The following is a 23,382-nucleotide window of genomic DNA, read 5'->3' on the forward strand; positions in this document are numbered from 1 at the left end:
TTGGCTGGAAAGGGTCGAAGGGCACGTAACTGCGCAGCGGGCGGTGCACGTGCAGACAGGCACACACATGCAGCGACGTGTGAGAAAATAATAGGACAACCCACCGAACACTGATTCATGCCAGTTATCTTATCGTACTTATAATAGTTATGTATCTTGAGTTAAAATATTTGATGTGTGATATTTAGAAAACTGTTTAAGCGAGAGCTTTGGAAATGAAATGAAAAGTTTATATCAAAACTGCATTGGGGGGCGCTAATCTGATGACTCGCAGTGTATAGTATAGAAAAACAACAGAACTTAAACCAGCTAAACAACTCTGTTTTTTGTATTGTCTATGTATGATAATTACTCGAATATATAGTACTTATTAGTAATGACCGAAAATGCCTTATATATTTTATACTTTACTTGATAGTAAAATGATTTTCATTAGGGTATTGATTATATTATAAGGGTCTAGAATCTATCATGATCATACATGATTGTATCCCATATAAGACTGTTTGTAGAATGTAAAGAACATAGAATGATTATAATTTTAAATAGAGCTTAACAAATGTTCGAACGCGGTCAACAGGTGACTTTACTCGTGACAATCTTTCCGCTTTGGAAAATTTGGGGTGTAACGGTCGCATTTTTGGGGGAAAATAGGGAAGTGGAAATGGAAATGGAAACGGGATGGGGAATCCAACCGAGACACACGCAAAGCTGCGTACACACATTTTTATTTACATAAAATGCAAATAAAACAATACAAAAAAAATAAATACATAATATACAAATGAAATGGAAATGGGTAACAAAAAGGGGAGTAGGGGAAAGTGGAGTTTTAGTGTTGCAATGGAAATGATAATGTCAGTCGGGGAGCCCCAAACTCATGGATGCGACCCTGCACTTCGGGGCGAAAACAAAAACAAAACAAACCCGATAAACGGGGGGGAGAAAGAACGAAAGGCATAGATAGAGAGATGGAAAAACAATAGCAAAAACAACGACGAAGGCCAGTTGTTCATCATATGTATGTGTGAATGTGCGTGAATGTGCGTGAGCTACCTGTGGGAAACACGTTTCCACTGCAATTTACCCCATTACCCCCCTGAAAATACCCCCTCCCACAAAACATTACTAACGCCTACACTTAGAGGAACATTTTTCATGGGTTTCTGCAAGTTCAGTGTATATAATTTGCTTTACTTTGACAAAAGCTTATACATACATATGTATGTACATGTTTTTTTTGGGAATATTTATGGAAATATCTTAAATATTTTTTTAACTGTAATACTGTTAATACTATTAAAAGGACCTATAATATAATTTAAGCACACTGCTCTTGCTACCACATTTCGCTCAGTGCACAGTCGCACACAACTGAAAGTGGAGCGCAGAGAAACAAGTTGCGGGGTCCCCAACTGGAGTTGCATTGATAGAAAGGGATGGAGTGATAGGAACCGGCCGGTGGAGTGAGCGAGATTGGTAGACGTGAGTGCTCCCTATTGCGGCAATGTAATCGTTCATTCATTCATTCAATTCAGTTTTTATCGTGCCACAAAATGCGGAAGAGTTGGCTTGTCCGAGGGGCAAAACAAAACAAACAGCAACAAAAAGGGAAACTGGGGGCACAGAGAAAGAGGGGATAGACAGAACGCAAGAACGAGACAAAGGCAAAATCTTTATCGCACTCGCACTCACTCAGGAAAAAGTCGAACCACTCTGCTAACTCGTAATAAGACATAAAATAAATAATTTCATCGTATATTTATATTAATTGTGGTTCTATTAACTTTTAAGAAATGCCGTATTTTGATACAGACAAGTAATAGAATAAGAACGAAATCGGAACTTACAAAATTATTATAAATTTAATTAATATGAACAGTAATTAACAGTAAGTAAAAATCATCTGGAAATTGAACGTGAATATCAGTTAAGCCTGGTAATTAACTCTTAGGCTATAAAATCACTTTAAATATTTCAAATACCAATTTATAGTCAAATGATATGGGTATTTTATTGATCCAAAGTAATGAAAACGAAATGTTTGGCTTGAGTTCATCCGAAATAACTTCGGGGATTCCTCTGGCACGCCCCCATTATAAGTTAATTTTTGTTTTGGAAATCGGGGAGGTTTTTCGAAAGGAAAATATCACGATGAAAACTGAAACTCAGACAAAAATCACCGATACAACGATAATGGAGTAGGTTCGGATTGGACGGGGAACCCGTATCTGCGTCCACCCGGACTGATCATCTCACTCTTTCACTCGCTCTCTCTGTCACTCTCTCCTACTCTTGCTCACAGCAACTTCCGCATTACGTTTTGGTATCAAATTGATTTGCACCAAATTGAGAGAAGGGTCAATATCCATTGCTCTCTAATGGCTTCAATTAAATTTACTAACCAATTTTTACCCCAACGAAATGCTTTCGTAGTGAGGTTCGTTCGGTTTTCTGTTAGTTTGGAAACTCAGGCCCATTGGATTTTACTAATTATATATAAAATATTATCTTAAGAGAAGGCAAGGCTTTTTAATAATCTAAAATATTTTCGGAAATATATGTACATATATCTGATTTTAAGAGTCATCTGTCAAATATGTAGCAAAATTGAATTGATTATCTTCTGCCCCAGAAGGCTATAGGAATATGCATCGGATCAAAAAAGACCGCAATGAATGGCGACTTCGAATGGAAAAAGTGTTCTGGTTATTATTTTTCTTTATCTACTACTTCACCGGCGAGTCAGCTTTTTATTTATTATTTTATTTACTTTTTAAACGTACAGCTGTGTTCATAAAAATAGCAGTGCTTGGGACCTGCGAGTTTAAGATACAAAATTCCTATGATTTAAAGTTTTAATTTAATGGTCAAATTGTTTTATAATTGCATTAGGTATTTAATTTCAAACAATTCAACAAATGTTTCACTGAAATGGCAGTGCTATGTAAAAATTGTAAAATAGTATGAAGAGAGACCCAACATGGGATAACATAAAAAGTGGTTTATTGGATTTAATTTATACAAGTATATACATGAAAAGCCGAACGAAGAAGTCAAATCAGCTGTCTGAATGTCTGCTGAATGTGAGTGTATGAGAGAGAGAGAGAGAGAGCGAGAGAGTAAGTAGGCAGAGATACACTGGGCAAAACTATTTCACTTCCACAGTTCCCCAACATTAAATAAACAATGATAAGGTTTCATTAAATGAGTAAATTTTCTGAGAAATTTCAAATATTTTTTGATCATATGATTCTCCCAAGATATTGTTACAATAATAAATTAAGCTCCATGCGATTTAATTTTTGTTGGTAATTTAAAAAAGCTCGTTAGGATAAATATCGTTAAATATTAAATAAAAACAATCCACATAAAATATTTACAAAGTTTAAATATTCAACAGTAGATATTCTTAAATATTTTTCATTTACAAGTCTAATCAATTTAATACGTGAGTTCGCAGTGTATTGTCTCTACACTGAGAGCGTAATGTAAGGGAACCGTGGAATCGGAACACGGGCACCGCGCTCACCGATCGACGGCTGAGACGTAGCTTTATAGTCAAACGAACTGCCATCGGGTGAACAAGTCTCGCGACGTTCATTGTGTTGAATATACATATATTTTTTTGTTGTGCCTTTTTTTCTTAAGTTTTTTTCTAAAACATTTCTGCGGATGACGAAGAGCCACATTAATATGCGTTTTAGTGCGGCCCCTGAAGATCGGCGATCGTGAGAAGGGAAAAAGATTGTGTGGATGTGACCTAAGCGGTTTTCAAAATATCTATTGGCAAAACGAAAACGAATTTGTTAAAGCACAAATAAACAAAAACGAAATAAGCAAAGAGAAGAGTGTTGCAAAGTAGTGAAGAAAACCAGAATGAATTCGCGATGGATTGCTCTGGTCCTAATCGGCATAATCATTTCGTTTTCTGGCCATGATGCACTAACCTATCCGGAGCGCTTCGATCGCCTGCCCACGTGGGGTGGTCATTCCCAAATTGGTGGGGCTGCGCTCCTGGAACCCGCCCACCGGGAGAATCGGGAGAACAGGGAGAACAGGGTGGACCTGTGCCGGCACTGTTTCTGCATTCATCTCAAGGCGATCTGCGATTACAAGCTGAACAAAACGGTAAGTTTCGGTGTCGGCATATCATCTCACCTACGCACACACATATGTACATATGTTTAACTCATCGAACCGCAGCCGTACAAAACGGTTTAAAATATTACTTAATTGGTCATCGATACGATTACTCATCTCTACTGATGCGTCTCATTAACACTCTTGACAGTGAGTTTTTTAATTGAGAAATGGGTTAAGGTATTTTGCTTATTGCTTGTGGATACAATCCAAAACGGTCTATAATTCTATTAAATTGTTGACCATTCACATCAAATGGAAGAGTCTAGAACAACCAAGGCTTATCTTTCAGCCAAGTTAAGAAAAAGCTCACCAAGTAGAACTTGCTGCAATGGAAACTGCATTAAAGCTGCACTGTGTTCATATATGTATATATACATATGTACATTAGGTATATAGGAAAGTGGACCTCCTACTTTGGGCACCTCGAAATTCGTTAACTTGGTTTTCCAATTAGCGAAAAGTTTGAATGCTTTTGACTGTTTTGGTGTGACATTTTTAAATGGAATTCATTATACTGTCTGACTTATAAGTCGTATTTGGTAAAAATAACGTTTCCAATCGCATTTTGACCACTTGATATTGCCAACATCGTTTTTTTTTTAAATACAAGTTGCCTTTCTACAACAATAACAGTACAATGTAAAATCATTCCAATATTTTAACGATTATTGCAATAATACGTATTTTCTTACTTTTTTTTCGTTTGAATAAGACCAGTGGACTTTTGGAATGATACAAATTGCATTGTATAATATATTTTAGATCAAACTGGAAATAGCAGCAGAAATAGAATCAAAAAATGATGTAAAGATTCCAAATCACACCACAGAGTGTGTATACAAGATATTCACTGTATATTTTCTCCATGTACTTCAAAGATATTATCGCCTTGAAAAAAACAAACATTTTTTTCGCTTAATGTGTAAAATGTAAGGTATTTGACCGTGGCAGTTTTTTTTTTTTTTTGGCGAAAATTATAGTTTTCCGGACTTGAGAAAATGCGCTCTTCCAGCACTTTTTGAAATGTAAACAAAAGTCAGAGTTGCGTGCAAAATAAAATGAATGAAAGAATAAACTGAAATGAAAGACGGCGCCGTTGCCCCGCCCTCTTCCGCTTGCCGCCCCCTTCCACAATGGGGAACGCCCCACCCCAACCGCCTTGCTCGCCCCACCAACCCGTTCAACAGGTTATGCTAATGAGTCAGGTGTGTTCATTTGTTGCTGCTCTCCGGACAAAACAAAAACAAAAAGAGCAAGTGCAAGTGATCGCAGACTGAATTTATGACCAGTTACCCAGAATCTGGTTCTTATAAACACTAGATATATCTAAATTTTTAAATTTTATGTTCCACACAATGCTATACTTACTTAAAAGTTATATTATTATGAACTTAGAACTGGGAACATAATACTTAGCTATTTATTTAATGACGTTGTAAGTTCACCGATCTTCCAATATGAACTACAGTTCCCAACAATAACAGGAATATTGAAAATGCAAGTGATTGCTATTTATAATTGAGTTTGCACACCGCGATAAGCTCCAGATAATAATGCTTTAATTAATTTACATACGTAGCTTAGCCGTCGCAGGCACTTAGTGTTATGCTTGCAATTTTTAATTGAAAGCAACTATAATTTATTTCGATTAACAGAAATATGAAGGTCATTTTAATTATTCGGCCTACGTGCGCACATATATATGTAGATTCAACGGAGCAGGGAATACATACAATTCCAAATTGATTTTGTTATTTATTAAGCCAATATGTTTAGAAAACAAATCAGAGTGCCGTTCCAAGAACTAAATCAGTAATCAATAATCCAAATGCTCCACTTTTCCGCTCTGCACATACATATATACACATATGCATATGTATATATAGAAAAGACATATGACCTAAGCGTGTTTGGTGCGCTCCAATCCAAAAATATATCTTTTAGTTTCATAATAGATGCAGATATGCGCCTTCTATCGCGCCCATTGGATTCTGCACTTCCTCAGCAATTGAATGAACTTAGATGCTTTTTCCAGCGGATGTGGGTGACACTTAACCCACCCCCTCGCTCCGCCACTTATCGCTTCTTTGTGAGCGATTGCTTTTGAGTATGTGCGCGGCATGTGTCGTCATCTTATAGATACAGAATCTTATTTATTCTTTTTGCTGCAGTTCGGTTTCAGTTATCTGTGCGCAAAGTGAACCAGACAGAAACCGAAAGCGAAATGAAAACCGAAAATGTAGTGGAAAAGCATTTCATTGTTGACTTGACAGTAATAAGCCAGAGAACACTGGAAAAAAACAGGGCCAACTGCGCGAAGCAAAAGTGTTTCAATCTATGGATCCTAAAAAAAACACCGCAGCTGCACTGTGAGAAAAATGTACATCCACGGGGCCACAATTTGCTGCTTTATTTTTCAAGTAAATACGAAAACTGCAATATTTTCCAACATTTTCTCGCTGTGCGAGAAAAACGGAATTTTAAGGTGGGGGCTTATTTTGGTTTCGAGTGTTTCTGCTTTAGTGGAATGCGCCTACTTAAATTCCCATTTCGAATGGCTACTTAAACTACTTGGGACGAAATGTTATGGCTGTGAGCTGCTAAAAATCCATCAATTGCCACAAATTGAATGCTCGTTCCACAAAAACAACAATAAACCAGCAACAAAGTGAGACGACGAGGAAAATCGAGAAAAGAGGAGTGTGAATGCAATGAGAAGATAGCGCTGTAGGAGGTATCCGAATGTGCGCCAACTAAAGATACAGATACAAAGATAGTGAGTGCTAGTGAGCAGAACTGTGCACACTTTGCAAATATTTTCGTTAAACGGTGAACAACTTTTCGAATGTTCACACAACCCACAGACACTGAAAACGAGTTTTCACTGAATCATTCACAAAACATATGCGCTCGATCTATAAAATCCCTATCCCAAGTCATTTGGGACAGCAAACCAAATGTTAAATCTTATCTTATCATTCGGAGACTTGCAGATTATACTTTCTGTTTTAAGAATCCTAGACATTCGATAAACAAAGTTAATTCGATGCGCCAGCAAAGATGCAAAGATTACATAAATGTTGTTTATATAATCGACATTATTCGATGCAATTGGTAAACAGAAGAATATTCCAGTGTCGATCGACCGAATAAACATTTTCGCAGTACATTTCCATTAGGGAGTGCAGACTTCAGATGACCAAAACACACTAGCTCATTAAAAAAAAAACTAGTGTGTTGTTTTATTTTATTGGTGCACAAATGCGATAATTGAGGATAGAAAACATTTGTCACTTTTACTGTAAGTATCGCCATAACTACTGTTTCGTTTTATCTAACTATTTCCCGGGAGCCTTAGTCGAAAATGGTGCTAGTCCCTTATCCGAGCATTATGATTAATCGGAAAAGAAAAGAATTCTCTGCCAGCAAGTCACGTAGTCGTAGTTTTCCAAACGAACGTGTCATAATTGCATTATCTCGCATATACACACAGATATCACACACCAGATGCACTCGCTGCAGGGCATATGTGCCCTGGGAAATGCATTGGGAAAGTCCTTTTCCTTCCATTTTCCAGCCATGTGACCAGCATGCCATTTGAATTTCGGTTTTCGGCTTTCAGTTTTCTTGGCCGCACAATATATGTATATAAAGAAATGAAGAGATATAGATACAGATACTGAAAGCGAGCGAGAGGTGGATCATAATTTATTTTTAATTGGCTTTGTTTGGTTATTTATGTTCTGTTGTTGGTTTTGGCACTTCCAACCAGGCGACGGCAGCTATTTCCGCTTGTCTGCCACGCCTTCCGCCGCTCCGCCCACTGATCATCGTATCTCTTCCAAAACTCCATACCCATACTCCTTGCTATATGGATTCCGTTCCAAAAATATATCGCTTAAAGTTGTCGCCGACAAAAAAAGAAACAAAATGACCGGAAAATGTGAAAATTGTGAGGCGAAATCTTTTGGAGAAAAGCGCCCTTAGATATATCGCTTTGGATCAGTTAAAGAGTGAGAGGTTCTATATATAGAGCCTGGATATCAATATATCTACACGGGGAGAAAAATATTTATGAAGTATACTTCCTATCTGCAGGAAAATGGTGAAATTGAAGCAAAGATCTTTGGGGTTTTACTTTAATTTCTAAAATATATTGCTATTCATCAAACATAGAATGTATGAATGCATCGAATGTATGACCAATCTCTAGGAATTTTTTTGCTTTATGTAAAAGCTATGGATGTATTATGTATGTATGTTTAAAACGGTGACGAGATACTTCAGAGAACTTCATAAACTTTTTCAGATATTTTGGCCACAATTTTGTTTGTTATTCCGCGTCGAAGAAAATGGGCGGCGAATGGGAAATGAGAGGAAAAACAAACAGAAAGAGAGTGGGAGAGAGATTGGAAAAATGGGGAAAGGAAGCGGTTGGAAAAACTGTCTGTCAGACAAACAAGCAAATTAAAACTCACACGTAATTGAGACTTCCTCTTTAGGAGGAGAAAAAAAAACGAGAAACTGGAGCAATTGAAAGAAATTGCGCCCAAACTGACAGTTTTTTTTTTCCAACCAACGAAGGCGACGAATGTGATTAATGCTATGATTTTGAAGGAAAATCTGAAAACCGAAGTTAGCTCATTATAGATTATAGAACTCAGATAGTTCCTTTAGTAGAAAGTAGTGCAAAGTATTCACTATTAGTCAGATATATACATACATAACAAGTATTTCACCAGTATATCATATCACCTAATGATATTATAACAAAAAATTGCCCATTAAAGTGAGTAAAGTAAAGTGTGAGTGGAGTGTAAGTCGTGAGTCAGTGAAATACAATTGCCAGATATATACATATAGATACGAATGTAGGAATGGAGCCGAGTCGAGTGGTTCAAAATGGCATAAAAACAAAAAAAAAACCAAATCAAGCCCACTTCAAGGTCACTGCAACTAATCCTGAAAGCGATTAGCAACCATATTGTAAATAATATTCATGCTATTGCAAATTAATCATCGCAACTTAAATATAAACTAAGATCGTACAACTAAATACCCATATTATATATATATTTATTTCCGTTTTTTTTTTTAAAGTACGTATTTAAACTTTTCTTTTCCCGTTGCATTTTCATAATATTATTCAATCACATCACTTCAGAGTGATCTAAACTAATCTGAAAGCACAATCTCGCAAACCCTGGGATTTCTTCTGAAATCCTCAGCTCTTCGCCACTTTCCATTCACTCTTAAGGGCCGAGGTAATCCAGATTCATTAACGCAATGAACAAGATCTTGGGCGCTACACAGCGTGATCAGCAACACGACCATCGTCATCCAGCATCATTAGCGACCATATGGCGATGGCTGGACATTTCGTCAGCCATCGCCAGCACTTTGGCTTGCAACTATTTTCACTTAATTTAATGAGAAAATTGCACCCTCGGGTGATGGTTCGAATGTGAGTTCGAGTTCCTCAATGGAGCAATGAACGTTGCGGTCAAGTTGCCGTTGTTGTCGTCTGACGTTGCTTCGTTGTTACTTCTGTGTCTGCTGCTGCTGTTGCTGCTGCTGCAGTTGCTGATTTTGCAGTTGCAGTGGCTGTTGCCGCATCTCCCATTGTTGCTGTCGCAGACTATGCGTTTAAAAATAACACTACAGTGAGAGGGATACAGACCGCAAGAAATGTAAGTCAAGCGGCACAGACCCCCGGCAACAGCAGCTCCAGACCATCAAAAAAAAAAAAAAAAAACCCTACATATAATGAAAAGAATTGCGATAGCTGCGGAAAGTTCCTGGCAAACTGAAAGTGCACCGAAAACATTTCTGAGTAATGTGTCATATTTAAAGAAGCTAGCTTCTTAAATGCCCAAATAAATAGAAGTCGAGGTTGGAATAGGACATTATCGGTTTGGGTTCAATTACAAACGCTAATCAACACAGGAATTTCAAATTGTTGATAGTCACTAAAATTTATATCTTTCTTTAACTATATTTCCATCAGCTCTCGAACGAATTTAACGATAAGCTATTGGTGCCGCTGAACATAAAATATATTGAGGTGCGACTGACTGCTGGCACCCAGTTCGTGATGTACGAGAACTTCTTCCAGGACAACCAGGTGAACTACTTTGGTGTGATCGGAGTGGGGAAAGATGACCAGGTGGAAATAACCAGCAATGCATTTAGCCACAACAAAGGCGGCTTTCCCAACATCGAAATAAGAAATGTATTGCGAGTTTTCCTGCGTGAGAAATTCCTGACCGGTAAGTCAAAGGTTGTGGCAACTGGATCAGAGATCATAAAGATCATACAAATGATTAATTTAGGTGCGGACTACAAGCTGCTGGTGGAGGATGTTGCTCAGCTGTCCGTATTCTCCAATGCCCTCCAGATGACCAATCTGGACTGTTCCCTCAAGCGGATCAAGGAGCTGAATCTGATGAAGAACGCTTTCAATCCTGGCGTTGCCAAGTATGGGATAAATGTGAGTGCACTTGGGATACATGGGCATTAAAATTCGATAATTTTACATAAATCAATCGATTCCACAGCTCCGCATCGAGGATTCAAACATAAATCAGCTGGGTATCTTCGGCGTGTCCATGGGCAAGGTGAGCCTATTGCGCTGCCACATCGACATGATCATGAGCAACGCCTTCGATGTCACCAGCATCAAGGAGCTGATCATCGAGGGCTGCAATATCGAGGTGATCGAGTCGCAGGCGCTAACCAACAAATTGCATAGCGATAAGGTGGCCATCGTGGACACGGTGATCGGTACGATTGAGGGTCAGGCGATCAGTCAGAGCGGTATAACCACCATGATTATGTTTGGCAATACGTGAGTCTACATCTATATATGTCTATGGCGATTGGCCTCTTCCATACTAATTCATATCCCCCCCTCCTTCTTGCCCATCCAGAATCACAAAAATACGTTCGAATGCCATTCAAATAGTGGCCGTTAGTCTGTTCATACGCAACAATTCAATGAGCCACGTGGAGCCCAATTGGTTGAGTGTCAGCCAGGCCGATCAAGTGGAGATTGCGAATAATCGCTTCCAGAACTACGGACGCTGTGAGCTGAACATTGGCTCCTCGAATTGCAGTTTTCGCAACAATATACTGCAGAATCCGCAGTCGGGTAGCCTCAATTTCACATGTCGCGTCCACCAGGTGCGCGTGGGCACCGAGTGTTCGTGCAACAAGTCCTGGCTATCGGAGCTAACCGATCACGATCTGGAATCGGAAATCATGTGCCAGCTGGCAGAGCGTGATGGCAACTGCTTCAATGCCACCAATACGGATGTCCGCCGGTATGTCAACGAGGCATGTGCCAGCAATGTGACCCGTTACTGTATGGGTGGTCAGTGGGTAACCAAGGCGGCCAGTGATCAGACCAGCGACTCCGGCAAATTGACCATCGGAATGATAGCCCTTGCGATTGTAATTTTAACACTCTTGCTTGTTACCATTGTCTGTTTGTTGGCCAAGAACTGGGGCAGTGGAAGCGGCGCCGCTGGCGGTTGCCAGTCCACTGACAAATGCCTAATCGAGGAGGACATTCGCGACCAACTGCGCCAGCGCGCACAGGAACTAAGCGGGGGCAGTGCCACGCGCAAGGGCATACTGAAGCTGATCAACGGTCGTCTGAGCAAGAAGGAGTGCAACGATCGGGTCTTCCTTATACTGGACAACATGCCGCAAAAATCGCAGGCGATCGAAAGCCTGCTGCTTAGGCACATATCACAGAGTCACATGGAGGCCAGTGACAGTGATGCTTATGCCAGCACCGTCTTTACTGACAGTGCCAGTGCCAATGCAACAGCACCACCACCGCCGCCCAGCGCGCCCAGTCCCAGTACCAGTCAGGGCGGACTCGAAGATGAGCACATCTACCAAGTGCCCGATCAGCAGCGACCGCTCATCTGCGATTACTCGTTGCCGCCGCAACAAGTCGAGCATACGTATTCGGTGCCGGATAATGACATCAGTAAGTACGACAATGACTACAACCTCAACTACGACTGCAATGGCACCAACATCAGCTATAGTTCCGTGCAATCCATGGATCCAAGTCCGAACGGACCCCTACTGCCGATTGCAGTAGTCTAGTCTAGTCTTTTCCCTCTACTTGGCTGGGCTAACTGTTACACGAATATTATATTATATAACAATCCATTATTGTACTTACATATAACCTAAATGTTTAAAAACGTATATATGTAGCGGATATTGGTTTATCAATATTTATGCTGTAAAGCCACATCGCCAAAATGGACTCGGAATTGATGACTGCTAATGACATTAAAATAACCTTTGCAAAGACTGACCTAAGCCCTCACGAATATCGAAAACAACGAAAAACCTATAGAAAAAAACATGATCTGTATATAATAAAAAAGGAGCCCCTAAGAATAATAGGAATAATACCAAAAACTTGGTACATGAAAACCTAAAAATATAATATAATAATAATATATATACGAACATATAAACTTAACCTTAACAATAACACGCATAGCACAATATCCATATATATATCAAATCTTTTTTTTTTGAAGTATCTCCTCACTTTACTCTCGCACGTGTACGTAACTTTAGCAGCAAAATATAATTGTACAGCCACACAAAATTATTATTTAAGAAAACACAAGGAGTCGAGTCACAAACACATAATGGCAGAATGGCAGTTCACAAATGCGGAACGTATTAACCCACAAAGGTAGTAAAAACAAATCGTAGTTAAATATTTCCAAATGCAACCCAAAAACATGGTGACGGTTTCCAAATTCTCTATTTTCTATAAGTATCTTCGGTACATGTACGCTGTATGTATGTGTAGATTGCTATTCTATGTACTATGTTCTATGTTCTATATACTATCCCTCAATGTTGGTGTAATTAACTGGTGTAATTCGTTTACTCAGCTCATATTTATAGCCAATACCATTATTCCTTACAGATACGAACGACATGCCACCGGCATATCAATATGCCACGCCGATGCGCATCCTGGCACGCCCACAGATACAGCAGCAGCAGCCGTCGACGATGGACTGTTATGCCACCCCCGTTTGGAGGTCCACCCCAAGTGCCACGCCCACTAGCCGCCCGCCCTCGGGGTCACTGGGGGGGTCGGCCAGCGCCACAGCGACCATAGCTGTCAAGGATTTGCGGCAGGCTCTGCAGAACTCCCCACAGTTCCATCCCAACCAGCTGACCTCAACGCGCAACCAAAGACAAATCCTGCAAGTTCTGCCGCCGCCCTACACTCAGAGGTCACAGGTCAGGGGTCAGCGGAGGCGCAGCTTCGAGTGCCTCGATGGCGCCGCCAGCTTGGCGGCCATGGAGCACATGGACTCCGGCTCGGATCACTCCGGCGGCAGTGATGTGACCGTCCAAATTGCCGATGTGATCGACTACGCGGATGCCTAAAAGTATGCAGAGCACCGAAATATATATAATACCACATATATATATATACCTATGAATCTGCCACAACTGTCACACCTGCCACCCACAAAAAAAAAAAGTATAGGATGAGTGAATGATTAGAGAGAAACAAAAAAATACCGAAAACACAATGTGATATTCTCTGGATATGCGATGAACTGAGGAGACCTACGCATATGTTGATATACCTAATTAGCTAGGAAGAAGCGAATAAGGAGATATAAACCATAAGCTAGATTAAGTGAATTACATTTAAATAAATAGCCCGACCGACCAAGTGCAGATATAATTTATTCCGGGGCTTTAATTTCAAGGTACGTCATATCTTTATCGATAGAGTTTTCATATAACTCTGCGCCGCAAAACGCTGAGTTATCGATTATATTTTGTATTCTAAAACAGAACATGATACATACATAATTGATATGTGTCAATAAACAGATCATATTTTAAGTAGCTGTACCAGGAATGTATTGTAATGTATTATACTTCTGTTATATCATCAAGCTTTTCATTCGATCTGTGAATTCCGATTTGAATACATTATTGTTTGTAATTTCAAGTTCTCAGGAACAGTCTGAAGTGACAAAAGCCCAAGCAAAGCAATAAACAAACCTTAGAACTCATTTATACAATTTTTTTCGAAAGGGTTGTGGCTTATCAAATGGCCATTTGACTTCTCAGTTGCTAGAACAAAGCACTCGCCAATACATAAATACATGCATATGTACATAAATATTAATCGCTATTGGCTTACACAGCTGTTCAGCTGTTTTGAACAAACGGCTACTATAAACAAAAACTGAAAATAATATCAAATTGAAGCCCAAAGACAGAGAGAGAGACAAAGCCCAAGCAAAATGCCAGGCGGCGGGTGTGCTGAAATTGCATTTTGAAATGTTGCTTAACTTGATTTGCAAGCGCGATCGATTAAACGTTGTTGCCGCTTTTGCAGCCGCGGCTGCCATGCAAATGCGTTCTAAAAGCCTTTTCGAGTTATTAATGTGCATATATGGTCAGTAAGTCAGTCAGTCAGCTTGATCAGCCTGATCAAAATAAACGGTACACTGCGAGAAAAGCAGTTCAATTGTATCAGATTGGTATGGAAGTGGGTTCTTTTTTCACTTGAAAATACACATTCCAAATATTTCATAATTGTCAATGTCAATTTCATTAGTATCTTAGAAAATATAAAAATTATCAAACCAAATCAAATTAGTAATATTTTTTAAGCTAGCATGCCTAAATCACTTTTATTCATTTCAGTGCAGGTATAAAGAAATGTGTTAGCAAAAAGCAGCATACATTTGTTAAATGGAATAGGCATATTTATGACCGAATTACCTCACAGTCATCCATTTCAAAAAGTTAAATCGCTTGCTTGCTAAATAATTCTCGAAAACAGCCATAAATATGAAATGCTTAATTTGCCATACTATTTTGAGTTCGCCCATTGAAAGGTTGAGATATGGAAGTAACACAACTTGGAAATCCGTTTTAAATTTAACTAGTGATGTGAAAAAAGTTAAGTAGTGCCGTTACAAACCGCTTTGTCTGCGGAGCCTTTCGTCACATTGGTTTTTACATACATATGTACATATTTACATAGCCTGAATCTTGAAAAGCGCACCGCTAAGTGCTCCATGTTTGCAGTTGCCCCCGAGTAAATTTGATTTGATTTGTGTTGATCTACTGTCCACCTCTTCATTCTCCCCATTTCCCATCCTTTTCTCGTCTTCTCTTCTGCACTCTTCTTTGGCCCCTCTTTCACCGCTTTTTGCGGGGGCTTTTTAAAAAGCGGCAAGTGTCAAGCAATGCGTGGCATCGTTCAATTAAGCGCAGCGCAAGAAATTCAGAAACTGATTTAAACTAAAATCCATGCTCAGCTTCAACTTGACATACACTCAGAAAAGCGAGGGGAAGTACCAAAAATTATTCTGGATTCCATTTGCTATAAGTAGAAAGCGAAAAATTCGTTTAAAACGCAAATGATTTTAGTGTTAATCTTGGATTTTAGTACTTTTGGCAACCATTGTGGGATATTGCAGCTTTTTAAGCTGTCAACTTGAAGCGAATTTCTCTGAGTGCAGCTAATAAACGCAAAAGTTCTTCACCTTTTTTGTGGTATTTTTTGGTTTAGTTTTGAGTGTTTTGAGCTGGCGATCGTTTGAGAGAAGCAGCCGCTAAATCGCCGCAGCCAAAGTGGCGCTCGTTCCACTGAAATCCGCTCACAAGAGAGCAGAGAGAGAACAGTGATGGCGGAAAAACGCTAAACAAAATTGAAAGTGTAGATATAAAAACGTCTCACATCTAAACATTACGTATACGCCTCAGTGGTGACAAATTACACATACGACTAGTTGAACGGGCTGAATTAAATTACTTTTATAATAGTTATAGCTTAATAATAGTTGTAGGCGCTACTCGCATAGATAATTAAAATTAAAATACGTTTAAATTTTATTATGGAGCGAACGTTCGCTAACAATCTTTTGAGTGCCTTGCCCCATTAAGTCCAATGAAATTCTGGCACATTAGTAGCCAAAAGAGCATCACTGACTTCTGGCCGGAGGTTGGGCATTCGCGTTTGGCGTTCGCCGCTTTGGCGCTCAGTTTGTCATTTGCACGCGCTTACGCCGGTTGGCCGCCCAACAAAAACAAGGCTGTAGAATAAAAAAAACCGCCTGACCGACCGCTCGCGTGTTTTTAGTTTTAGCAGCTAATATAAATACATAAATGCGACTATTTACTTGGGCAATTTGCGACTAAGGTGCGCTTAAATACATCACTTATTTTTTTTTTAAGGTGCTGCCATAGTTATCATATGTGCCGAAAGCCGAGAGTGTGTGCGTGTGCGTTTCTGGAACCGCCATAAAGTTCAAAGTAATAAAAAAAAGTAATAGGAAGAGAGGGAAAAAATGTTTGCAAATCTGCAGGGCAAGCCAAAAAAGAATGCAAATAAACGGAGAGAAAGAATTTGTTCCTCTTTCAGCTCTCTTCTCCTGATTTTGTTTCTCGTGATCACACAGCCCACGCATCAAAACAAAACAAACAGAACACAAACAAACCGAAGCCCCAAACAAGAATTTAGCATCTCTCCATTCTTGTGTTTTATTCTTGTTTCGTTTTGTTTTCTACTCTTTTTATTTTGCAATTCCCCCGGGGGAATATAAATTAGCAGTGTAGATTTGTGAACAAACGCCCCCTTGCTAAATAAAATATAAACGTACATATGCATATACGTATTTAAATTGGCAGACACCTTGCCATATATCCATATCCATTATGTCCGCTGCTCGTCATCGTCGTATTTCGATACTTCAAGGTTAAATGACGTCGGAGAAAAGCAAACGTTAAATAAAAATCTGTTTTTAGTTGGCGTTTGTCGTAAAAACAGTTTCGAAGCGACAAAAAGTCCAACCCCAAAGTCATTGTTACAAAAAGGTATTCGAAATTTGCTACAGGCCACAGTAAAGTCTCTGGAAAACGAACACTTTTAGGTGTTAATTGGATATGCTTACTAAGAATTCAAATGAGAACTAATGAATATAGAAACAAATTCATTAATCCCTTCGGAATCTAAGTTAAATCGGTTTTCTTTGAACCTTTTAAGACTTGCAACTTGTATTTTGATATCGGTGGTTTCACTCAAGGAACTTTTACTTTTACAAAACGCTGATCGAAAATTGTGCCAAGTGTATGGAAAGAGGTGGCGCAGAACAAAAAGCAAAGCAAATGCCCGCTTTTCAAGTAGTAGAAAGCAATGAGCAGGCTAAAAACATTAACCCCATCAAGTGCCCCCAGCATTCTACATGTACGACTACTTCTTCGCTTTTTCAGGCGGTTGGACCTTTGGCTAAACGAGCTTCGCTTTTAACAATGAACTTCGGGCTCTGAAAGAAAGTCGGTGACAATTTTGCAACAGATAAGAATTGCTAAATCGCTGGAAAGCTTGTAGTTAATTCGTTAATAGACATTTTTAGGTTAAAATAAACGGTTAAAATATTCCCTAAAAGGTTGTAATATACTCCTGGTTTAAGCTAAGTCTGCTGAAAGTTTGAAGTTGAATTAATAATTTAAAAAATTATCAGAAACCTTTCTCAAACAATAGTTTCATTCTTCTTTTATGCATAAAATACGAATTTAAAATTTGCGATATATCGAGTTAAAACTTTAAGTCGCAATTTTTCACCATGACTGATTTCCCCAGACATAAATACTCCAGTTAGTCATTTACCGTTAATGCCTTTCGGCTGTGTAAACTGCATGGAGTAATACGTTTGAAAAGCTCTGGCAACGAAATACACATGTGTCATCCTGCGAGAGTTGAGTCAATTGGGTGGTGGTGGTGAGGCAATCGGACTCATTTTGTTATCTTATCGAATGTACCGATACCAGGTGGCGATAAGAAAACCGTTTCGAATCGGGTAATCAATGGAGTTCATCGGCACTCAACCCAGTTACTAGTACGATGTGAAGCAGTACATTGCAAGACTAGCTTTCGATTCGTTCGGTTGTGCCTCGATTAAATTGAAGTCAATGCAATTGCATAAATGCAAGTCCATGAAATGTGCTAATTATCATTGGCACATGTGATTGTGGCCAAAATAACGATAACGATAACACGTAGCATGTACATACATTCATTTTGAAAGCATTGCTGGGGCCCAATGATTGCAAAAATCCTTAAAAATGTTTAATGTCCAGTTGAAAGGAGTATGAATATTAATTGTAAGAGTGCACAATTCCATTGCCAGCTGTCATTATTTAGACACTAGATTGTGGATTTAGTAATAGTAAGTTGTGATAATAACTTATCGAACATAACTATTCTATTTTTCCTGTTAAAGGACACCTTTTTTAAATTGAAATGCGTAGGGATATATCCTAATTGCCGCCTAATTGAGCGTAATTCAGGGGCGTAGTCCCACGGGGTTTTTTATGGTCAGTGATTCTACGGATTTTACAGTGCGTGTGCGCGACTTTTTACTTGACAGGAAACGCAATTGCGCTTTAATTCAATTTCCTAACCGCAAGTCAACTCAATGAACGTCACTTGATTCACTTGATTCAACCCCAAAGGGTTGGCCACCGCGTCTGCGATGCATCCGGAATTCTAAGGCCCCGGGCCATGAAGCAGAATGTACTATACTTTAGCGTAGTAAGAGTGGGCAATAACGTATTATGACTTTCTATATTTATTTCCCTTGTTTGCAATGAGACATTTCTCCTCCCCTATCTTAATTCCACTGTACTTGGACATTATCTTGACAATATATTTCGAACAAAGTCAAGTCAAATGGCTAAGGTACTGTTTAAAAGGATTACGTGTTTGCTAGATGAGCTTTTTTAATGACTTTTGGTATTTTGTTTTAAGGGGCTTTTTCCAAAACATTTTCAAATACAGCTCTGTGGCATACTTGGCACAATCGTATGTGATTTTGAACTTGTAGCCTCTGGAATGCCCATTCGTGCCGGTTTCTCGAATTCCTCGACTCGTGCGCAAATATTTAAGCAGCCGCCACTTGAGATCGAGATGGAGACTCGACTCTCGACTCGACTTGATTTTCCTCTCGCGCAAATTGAGTTCTATAAACAAATGGAAATCGAAATGGCCATAAACAAATAACAAAGCATAATTGCTCATGTTCGGGCTACCATCAGAGACCCAGACGACGTCTCCATTTCCAGGGCCAGAGAGATTTTCAGCCCAGAGTTTGGCCTCAGAATTCAATTAACGGATGGAGGAAACGGTGGTGATTGGAGGGCAAGAGAAACTACTGACGAAGTGATCACAATTGGAGAGGGTGTTGTGATTCAATTAGACCCTCGTCCACGTCCGCGACTTGAAAAACGAGTGTGTTTGCAGATCGTTGGGCAATATCGTTAGCTGATTATGATCGACACTCTTAACTAACCTAAAGTATATGGTCGAAATTCGCCTCAAGATCGGTAATCGATCACTTTGTTTGTGGAACATGTGAAATTTTATTATGTCGTTCCTTGCGACACTTTTTTCCCTCAACTGGACACTGGAACTTTTATGTATTGATTCGCAACTTTCCCAAGAGTATTAAAATTGTGTAGCAATTTAAAGCCAAACACTTATTATATGCATAAGCAGATCAGGAAACTTTTAAAATTGTTAGAATATAAACAAAAACACCTATGTAAGTCGTCCTCTTAAGTATCTGACTTCTCGTAATATCGATCCAATTAAAAAAATAAATAAATAACTTACATACGTTAACTGATCCTGTTTAAAAAATCAATCGTGGCAAAATAGGGATAAAATTTTTAACAAATAACGTAGAATAACCTTGCATCATCTACAAAAGCTAAAGGAATACTGATACTTTTGAATGTCACGCAAATATATACTGAAATCTTATCTTAAACTGTAACGGGACAGTTAAATAAAACCGATAGAGTATGCTATAGTCGAGTTCCCCAACTATCAGGTACCCTGCCCAGCTAGTGTGAATGCGAAAGCACACTTTCATCATTTTTCTGGGATATCGATAGATATTGGAGAATAAAATGAGAAAAAATGTTTTAATTGTTTCAAAGTGTGGGCGTGAGCGGTTGGCAACTTTAGGGCGTTAGAGTTTGCGTAGCAAAAAATTTTTTTGGCAAATCTATAGAAATTTACAAGACTAATAAAACTATGAAAAAATTTCGAAAAATGTTTCAAAAGGGTAGGCGTGGCAGTTTTGTGCGGCTTGTGGGCGTGACAACATGGGTCTTTGTCTCTAGAATCTGTAAGCTGAATCTTCTACCTTCTAGCTTTTATGGTATAGTTCCTGAGATCGAAACGTTTATACGGACAGACTTTATATAGTCTGAAACGCTTTATTCTGCATGTTGCATACTTTTCAACGAAATCATAAATCCATGAATTGAGAATCCAAATTGATTTTGAAGTTTGTGGACGTGGCATTTAACATTTAACATAACATTTATCATCATCTGCTATAAAGAGAGAAATATGAAGCTTGATTACAGAGCGAAACACAAACACATACACACACACACACGCACACACACACCATGCAAACGCACACGGCAATAATATGAGCTTCACGTGTATTATAGATAAGAAACACCTTGAAAGATAAGGCTGGAGCGAAACGGTCTATAATCGGCAGTTCTACGGAACGCTCACGGCAGAGAGCAGTGCACAGTAGAGCGGACGGTAAACACAACTAGAAAATGAACAAAGAGTGGACCGGAGAATAGAGAAGGCGAAACGAGCGAGGGCGCGCAAAAGGCACCAGTTAATATGAGTGAATAATTGGCCACAGGCGGATCAGTCGACCAATCATGCGGAATATCAGAAATCTCAAGGATCCGACGACATGGACGCGGATTCTCCTGCCGCTCCTCTCCTGCCTACTCCTCGCTGTCCGGGCGGATCTGGTGAATGTCACCTGCGGGGAGTACGGCAATACCATCACTTGCGACTGCAATAACTCCGACCAGGTGAGTCAGTTATTTGGCAAATACCTAATGTTTACATAGCGTTTTATAAATTAATGAAAACGTTAAGTGATATCATAACCATTCTTTAACCATTCTGCAAGCATATTCAGCTAAATTCTGGAATATTTTTTGAATTTGCATTGCTTATTTTTTGGTTTTCTATTGAGATATTATTTTATAAATAAATAATGACAAATGCACATCAGTCTTTTGTCCCACTTACCAATGAGTAATAATTTAAGCAACATTTTATCGCTATTCTTTATCTATAGGCCTAACTGTTAGATTAGTTATAATGCGACCCGATTTGTTGTGCTTTTTCAAGCGGATGTTATACATTGTAAATGCTTATAGATTACACATACATATTCCTAGGATAACTATACTACGTCCCATAATTATAGTAAGAGAAGTAGGAATCTAGAAACTGAACTTATATTCCTCATCCGTTTCATTATTTTCAGACCATGGGCTTGCCATCGTTGCGCGGAAATGTCTACATTATTGAGATCCGCAATTGCCGCGATCTTCTGGTGGAGGCCAATCGGCTGGCGAACACGATGGGCCTGCGCAAGGTGGTCTTCCGCCAGGTGGGCCAACTGGTGCTCCGGGAGCACGCGCTCAGTGTGCCGCGATATGCCAGCAATAAGGCACTGATCGTGGAGTTCGAGCAGACGAACCTCAAGCTGATCGAATCGCATGCCATCAACGGCAACATCGAGGAGATCTCGTTCGTGGGCGGGCGGATTGAGCTAATGAAGCCTTTCGGGTTCACCACCACCAAGGATAGTGCCATACTGCTCAAGCTGGACGGGGTCACCATTCAGCGCATCGAGAGTCAAGTGAGTGAAAGTATGTTGTCGTAACTAGATTCTATTACTTATTACTTCTGTTTGTGCGTATAGGCCTTTAAGAAATTCGCCGTGGAGCAGATGAGCATCGCCAACTGCCAATTCCTGGGCGATCTGCCCACGCGCGCCTTCTACGAGCTCGAAGTGACCAACGAGCTGAGTCTGCGAGGTAATCAGTTCCAGGAGGTCCACTCCCATGCCTTCTCCTTCAAGCGTAAGTGTTTGCCAGTATGAAATTATGAACAAAAACATAATTAGATCTGCCTCAGTTGTCTCCAAGTTAAGCCTGAGTGATAACCATTTCCTGTCCGTGGATGGTGAGTGGTTGGAAGCCCAAATCAGAGATGCGGCGACAATACGAGGGAACGAGTTCGGGGCCACCAGTGAGATTGCCTTTCGCAGCCTCACCGTTCATCGTTCGTATCAGTTGAGCGAGCGTCTGGAGCTGCGTTTCCACAACAACAGTCTGCGCAGTTCGCGACCAGGTGCAGATCTTCGGGTCGATGGCACCGCCGAGAATGTGGCACCACAACCCCTCCGATTCGACAATAGCTTCGCGCTCAACGTACGCGATATCCGCTATGATAATGCCTGGAGCTGCGAGCAGCTGGACAGGAATGTGGAGCCACCATTGCCGCGAGCGGAGTTCTTCCGACTGCACAGCGATCAGCTGATGTTCCATCCGCCCGATTTTGGCGGACAAGGCCAAATCCAGCCGTATATCCCACTGCGATCCCTGATCACGGATGAGTGCCGGGAGCGCAGCTATCTGGCCTATATTATCTCGGGTAGTGTTCTTCTGGGACTGCTGCTGCTCGTCCTGATACTTTTGCTGTGGTGGCGCGTAGTCCAGAAGCGACGACGTCGCAAGCTGGACGTAGTGCAGCCAGAACCGCGCACTTACAAGGAAACCCAGATCGTATACCAAATCGAGAACGCTGGCCTGCTAAAGACTGATTTGTAGACGCCAAGGAAAGACACATCATAGATCACAGATGCCTGTTTTGCACTGTTTTTCAGTACCATAGCAGAGCATCTACGCACAAGAGACACAGAGCTGAATGAAGCTAGAGGAGCGGTGGGCGGTGGAATGGTTGGAGCACCATTGCCATCATTATCACCACCGATCATACGGAACCACCAATGCGTGACCTTTCGCTGTACCAAAACCATAGCCTACAGTTAGTCGTAATATATCTTAATCTAATTATTCATAACTCGCAATGTTCGTCAGTTGTAAGTGGCCCATGTATATAGTCGCATGTAGGCTGGGATCTTGCCCAGAAATATCCAGGTGGGTTAGCCATATCCCACCAAATACGTATATGGAATAAATCAATTTAAAGCCAAAATCTGGTGCTCTTAAATGTATATGCTACATATGTACATATATGCTAATACTATTTGGAGGGCAAAATCAGCTAATATTATATTGTATACA

At 39.9% G+C, this 23,382-nt stretch overlaps 3 protein-coding genes across 3 annotated transcripts in view; 2 read left to right on the forward strand and 1 right to left on the reverse strand.

Moving 5' to 3' along the window:
- LOC117148275 (E3 ubiquitin-protein ligase highwire) overlaps positions 1-23,382 on the reverse strand; it is a 44,131-nt gene that overhangs the window by 9,053 nt on the left and 11,696 nt on the right. The window lies entirely within an intron of this gene.
- On the forward strand, positions 3,571-14,234 carry LOC117148276. Its single transcript, XM_033315589.1, has 6 exons — positions 3,571-4,131; positions 10,154-10,415; positions 10,479-10,636; positions 10,704-10,993; positions 11,076-12,145; positions 13,118-14,234. Exons 1-6 carry the CDS (start codon positions 3,880-3,882, stop codon positions 13,588-13,590), a joined length of 2,505 nt encoding a protein of 834 aa, XP_033171480.1. The 5' UTR covers positions 3,571-3,879; the 3' UTR covers positions 13,591-14,234.
- On the forward strand, positions 16,217-23,293 carry LOC117148277. Its single transcript, XM_033315590.1, has 5 exons — positions 16,217-16,378; positions 20,704-21,090; positions 21,555-21,932; positions 21,996-22,155; positions 22,211-23,293. Exons 2-5 carry the CDS (start codon positions 20,932-20,934, stop codon positions 22,903-22,905), a joined length of 1,392 nt encoding a protein of 463 aa, XP_033171481.1. The 5' UTR covers positions 16,217-16,378; positions 20,704-20,931; the 3' UTR covers positions 22,906-23,293.

This window comes from Drosophila mauritiana, chromosome X (genome assembly GCF_004382145.1).
Source record: "Drosophila mauritiana strain mau12 chromosome X, ASM438214v1, whole genome shotgun sequence".
Lineage (NCBI taxonomy): Eukaryota > Metazoa > Arthropoda > Insecta > Diptera > Drosophilidae > Drosophila > Drosophila mauritiana.

Bases quoted from the DNA above. Each gene is read 5' to 3' on its own strand.
- LOC117148277 (XM_033315590.1), top strand. From the start codon at position 20,932: ATGCGGAATATCAGAAATCTCAAGGATCCGACGACATGGACGCGGATT. The intron at 21,091-21,554 runs GTGAGTCAGTTA...CATTATTTTCAG, and splicing joins ACTGCAATAACTCCGACCAG to ACCATGGGCTTGCCATCGTT. The intron at 21,933-21,995 runs GTGAGTGAAAGT...TTGTGCGTATAG, and splicing joins TTCAGCGCATCGAGAGTCAA to GCCTTTAAGAAATTCGCCGT.
- LOC117148276 (XM_033315589.1), top strand. From the start codon at position 3,880: ATGAATTCGCGATGGATTGCTCTGGTCCTAATCGGCATAATCATTTCG. The intron at 4,132-10,153 runs GTAAGTTTCGGT...TATTTCCATCAG, and splicing joins ATTACAAGCTGAACAAAACG to CTCTCGAACGAATTTAACGA. The intron at 10,637-10,703 runs GTGAGTGCACTT...TCGATTCCACAG, and splicing joins TTGCCAAGTATGGGATAAAT to CTCCGCATCGAGGATTCAAA.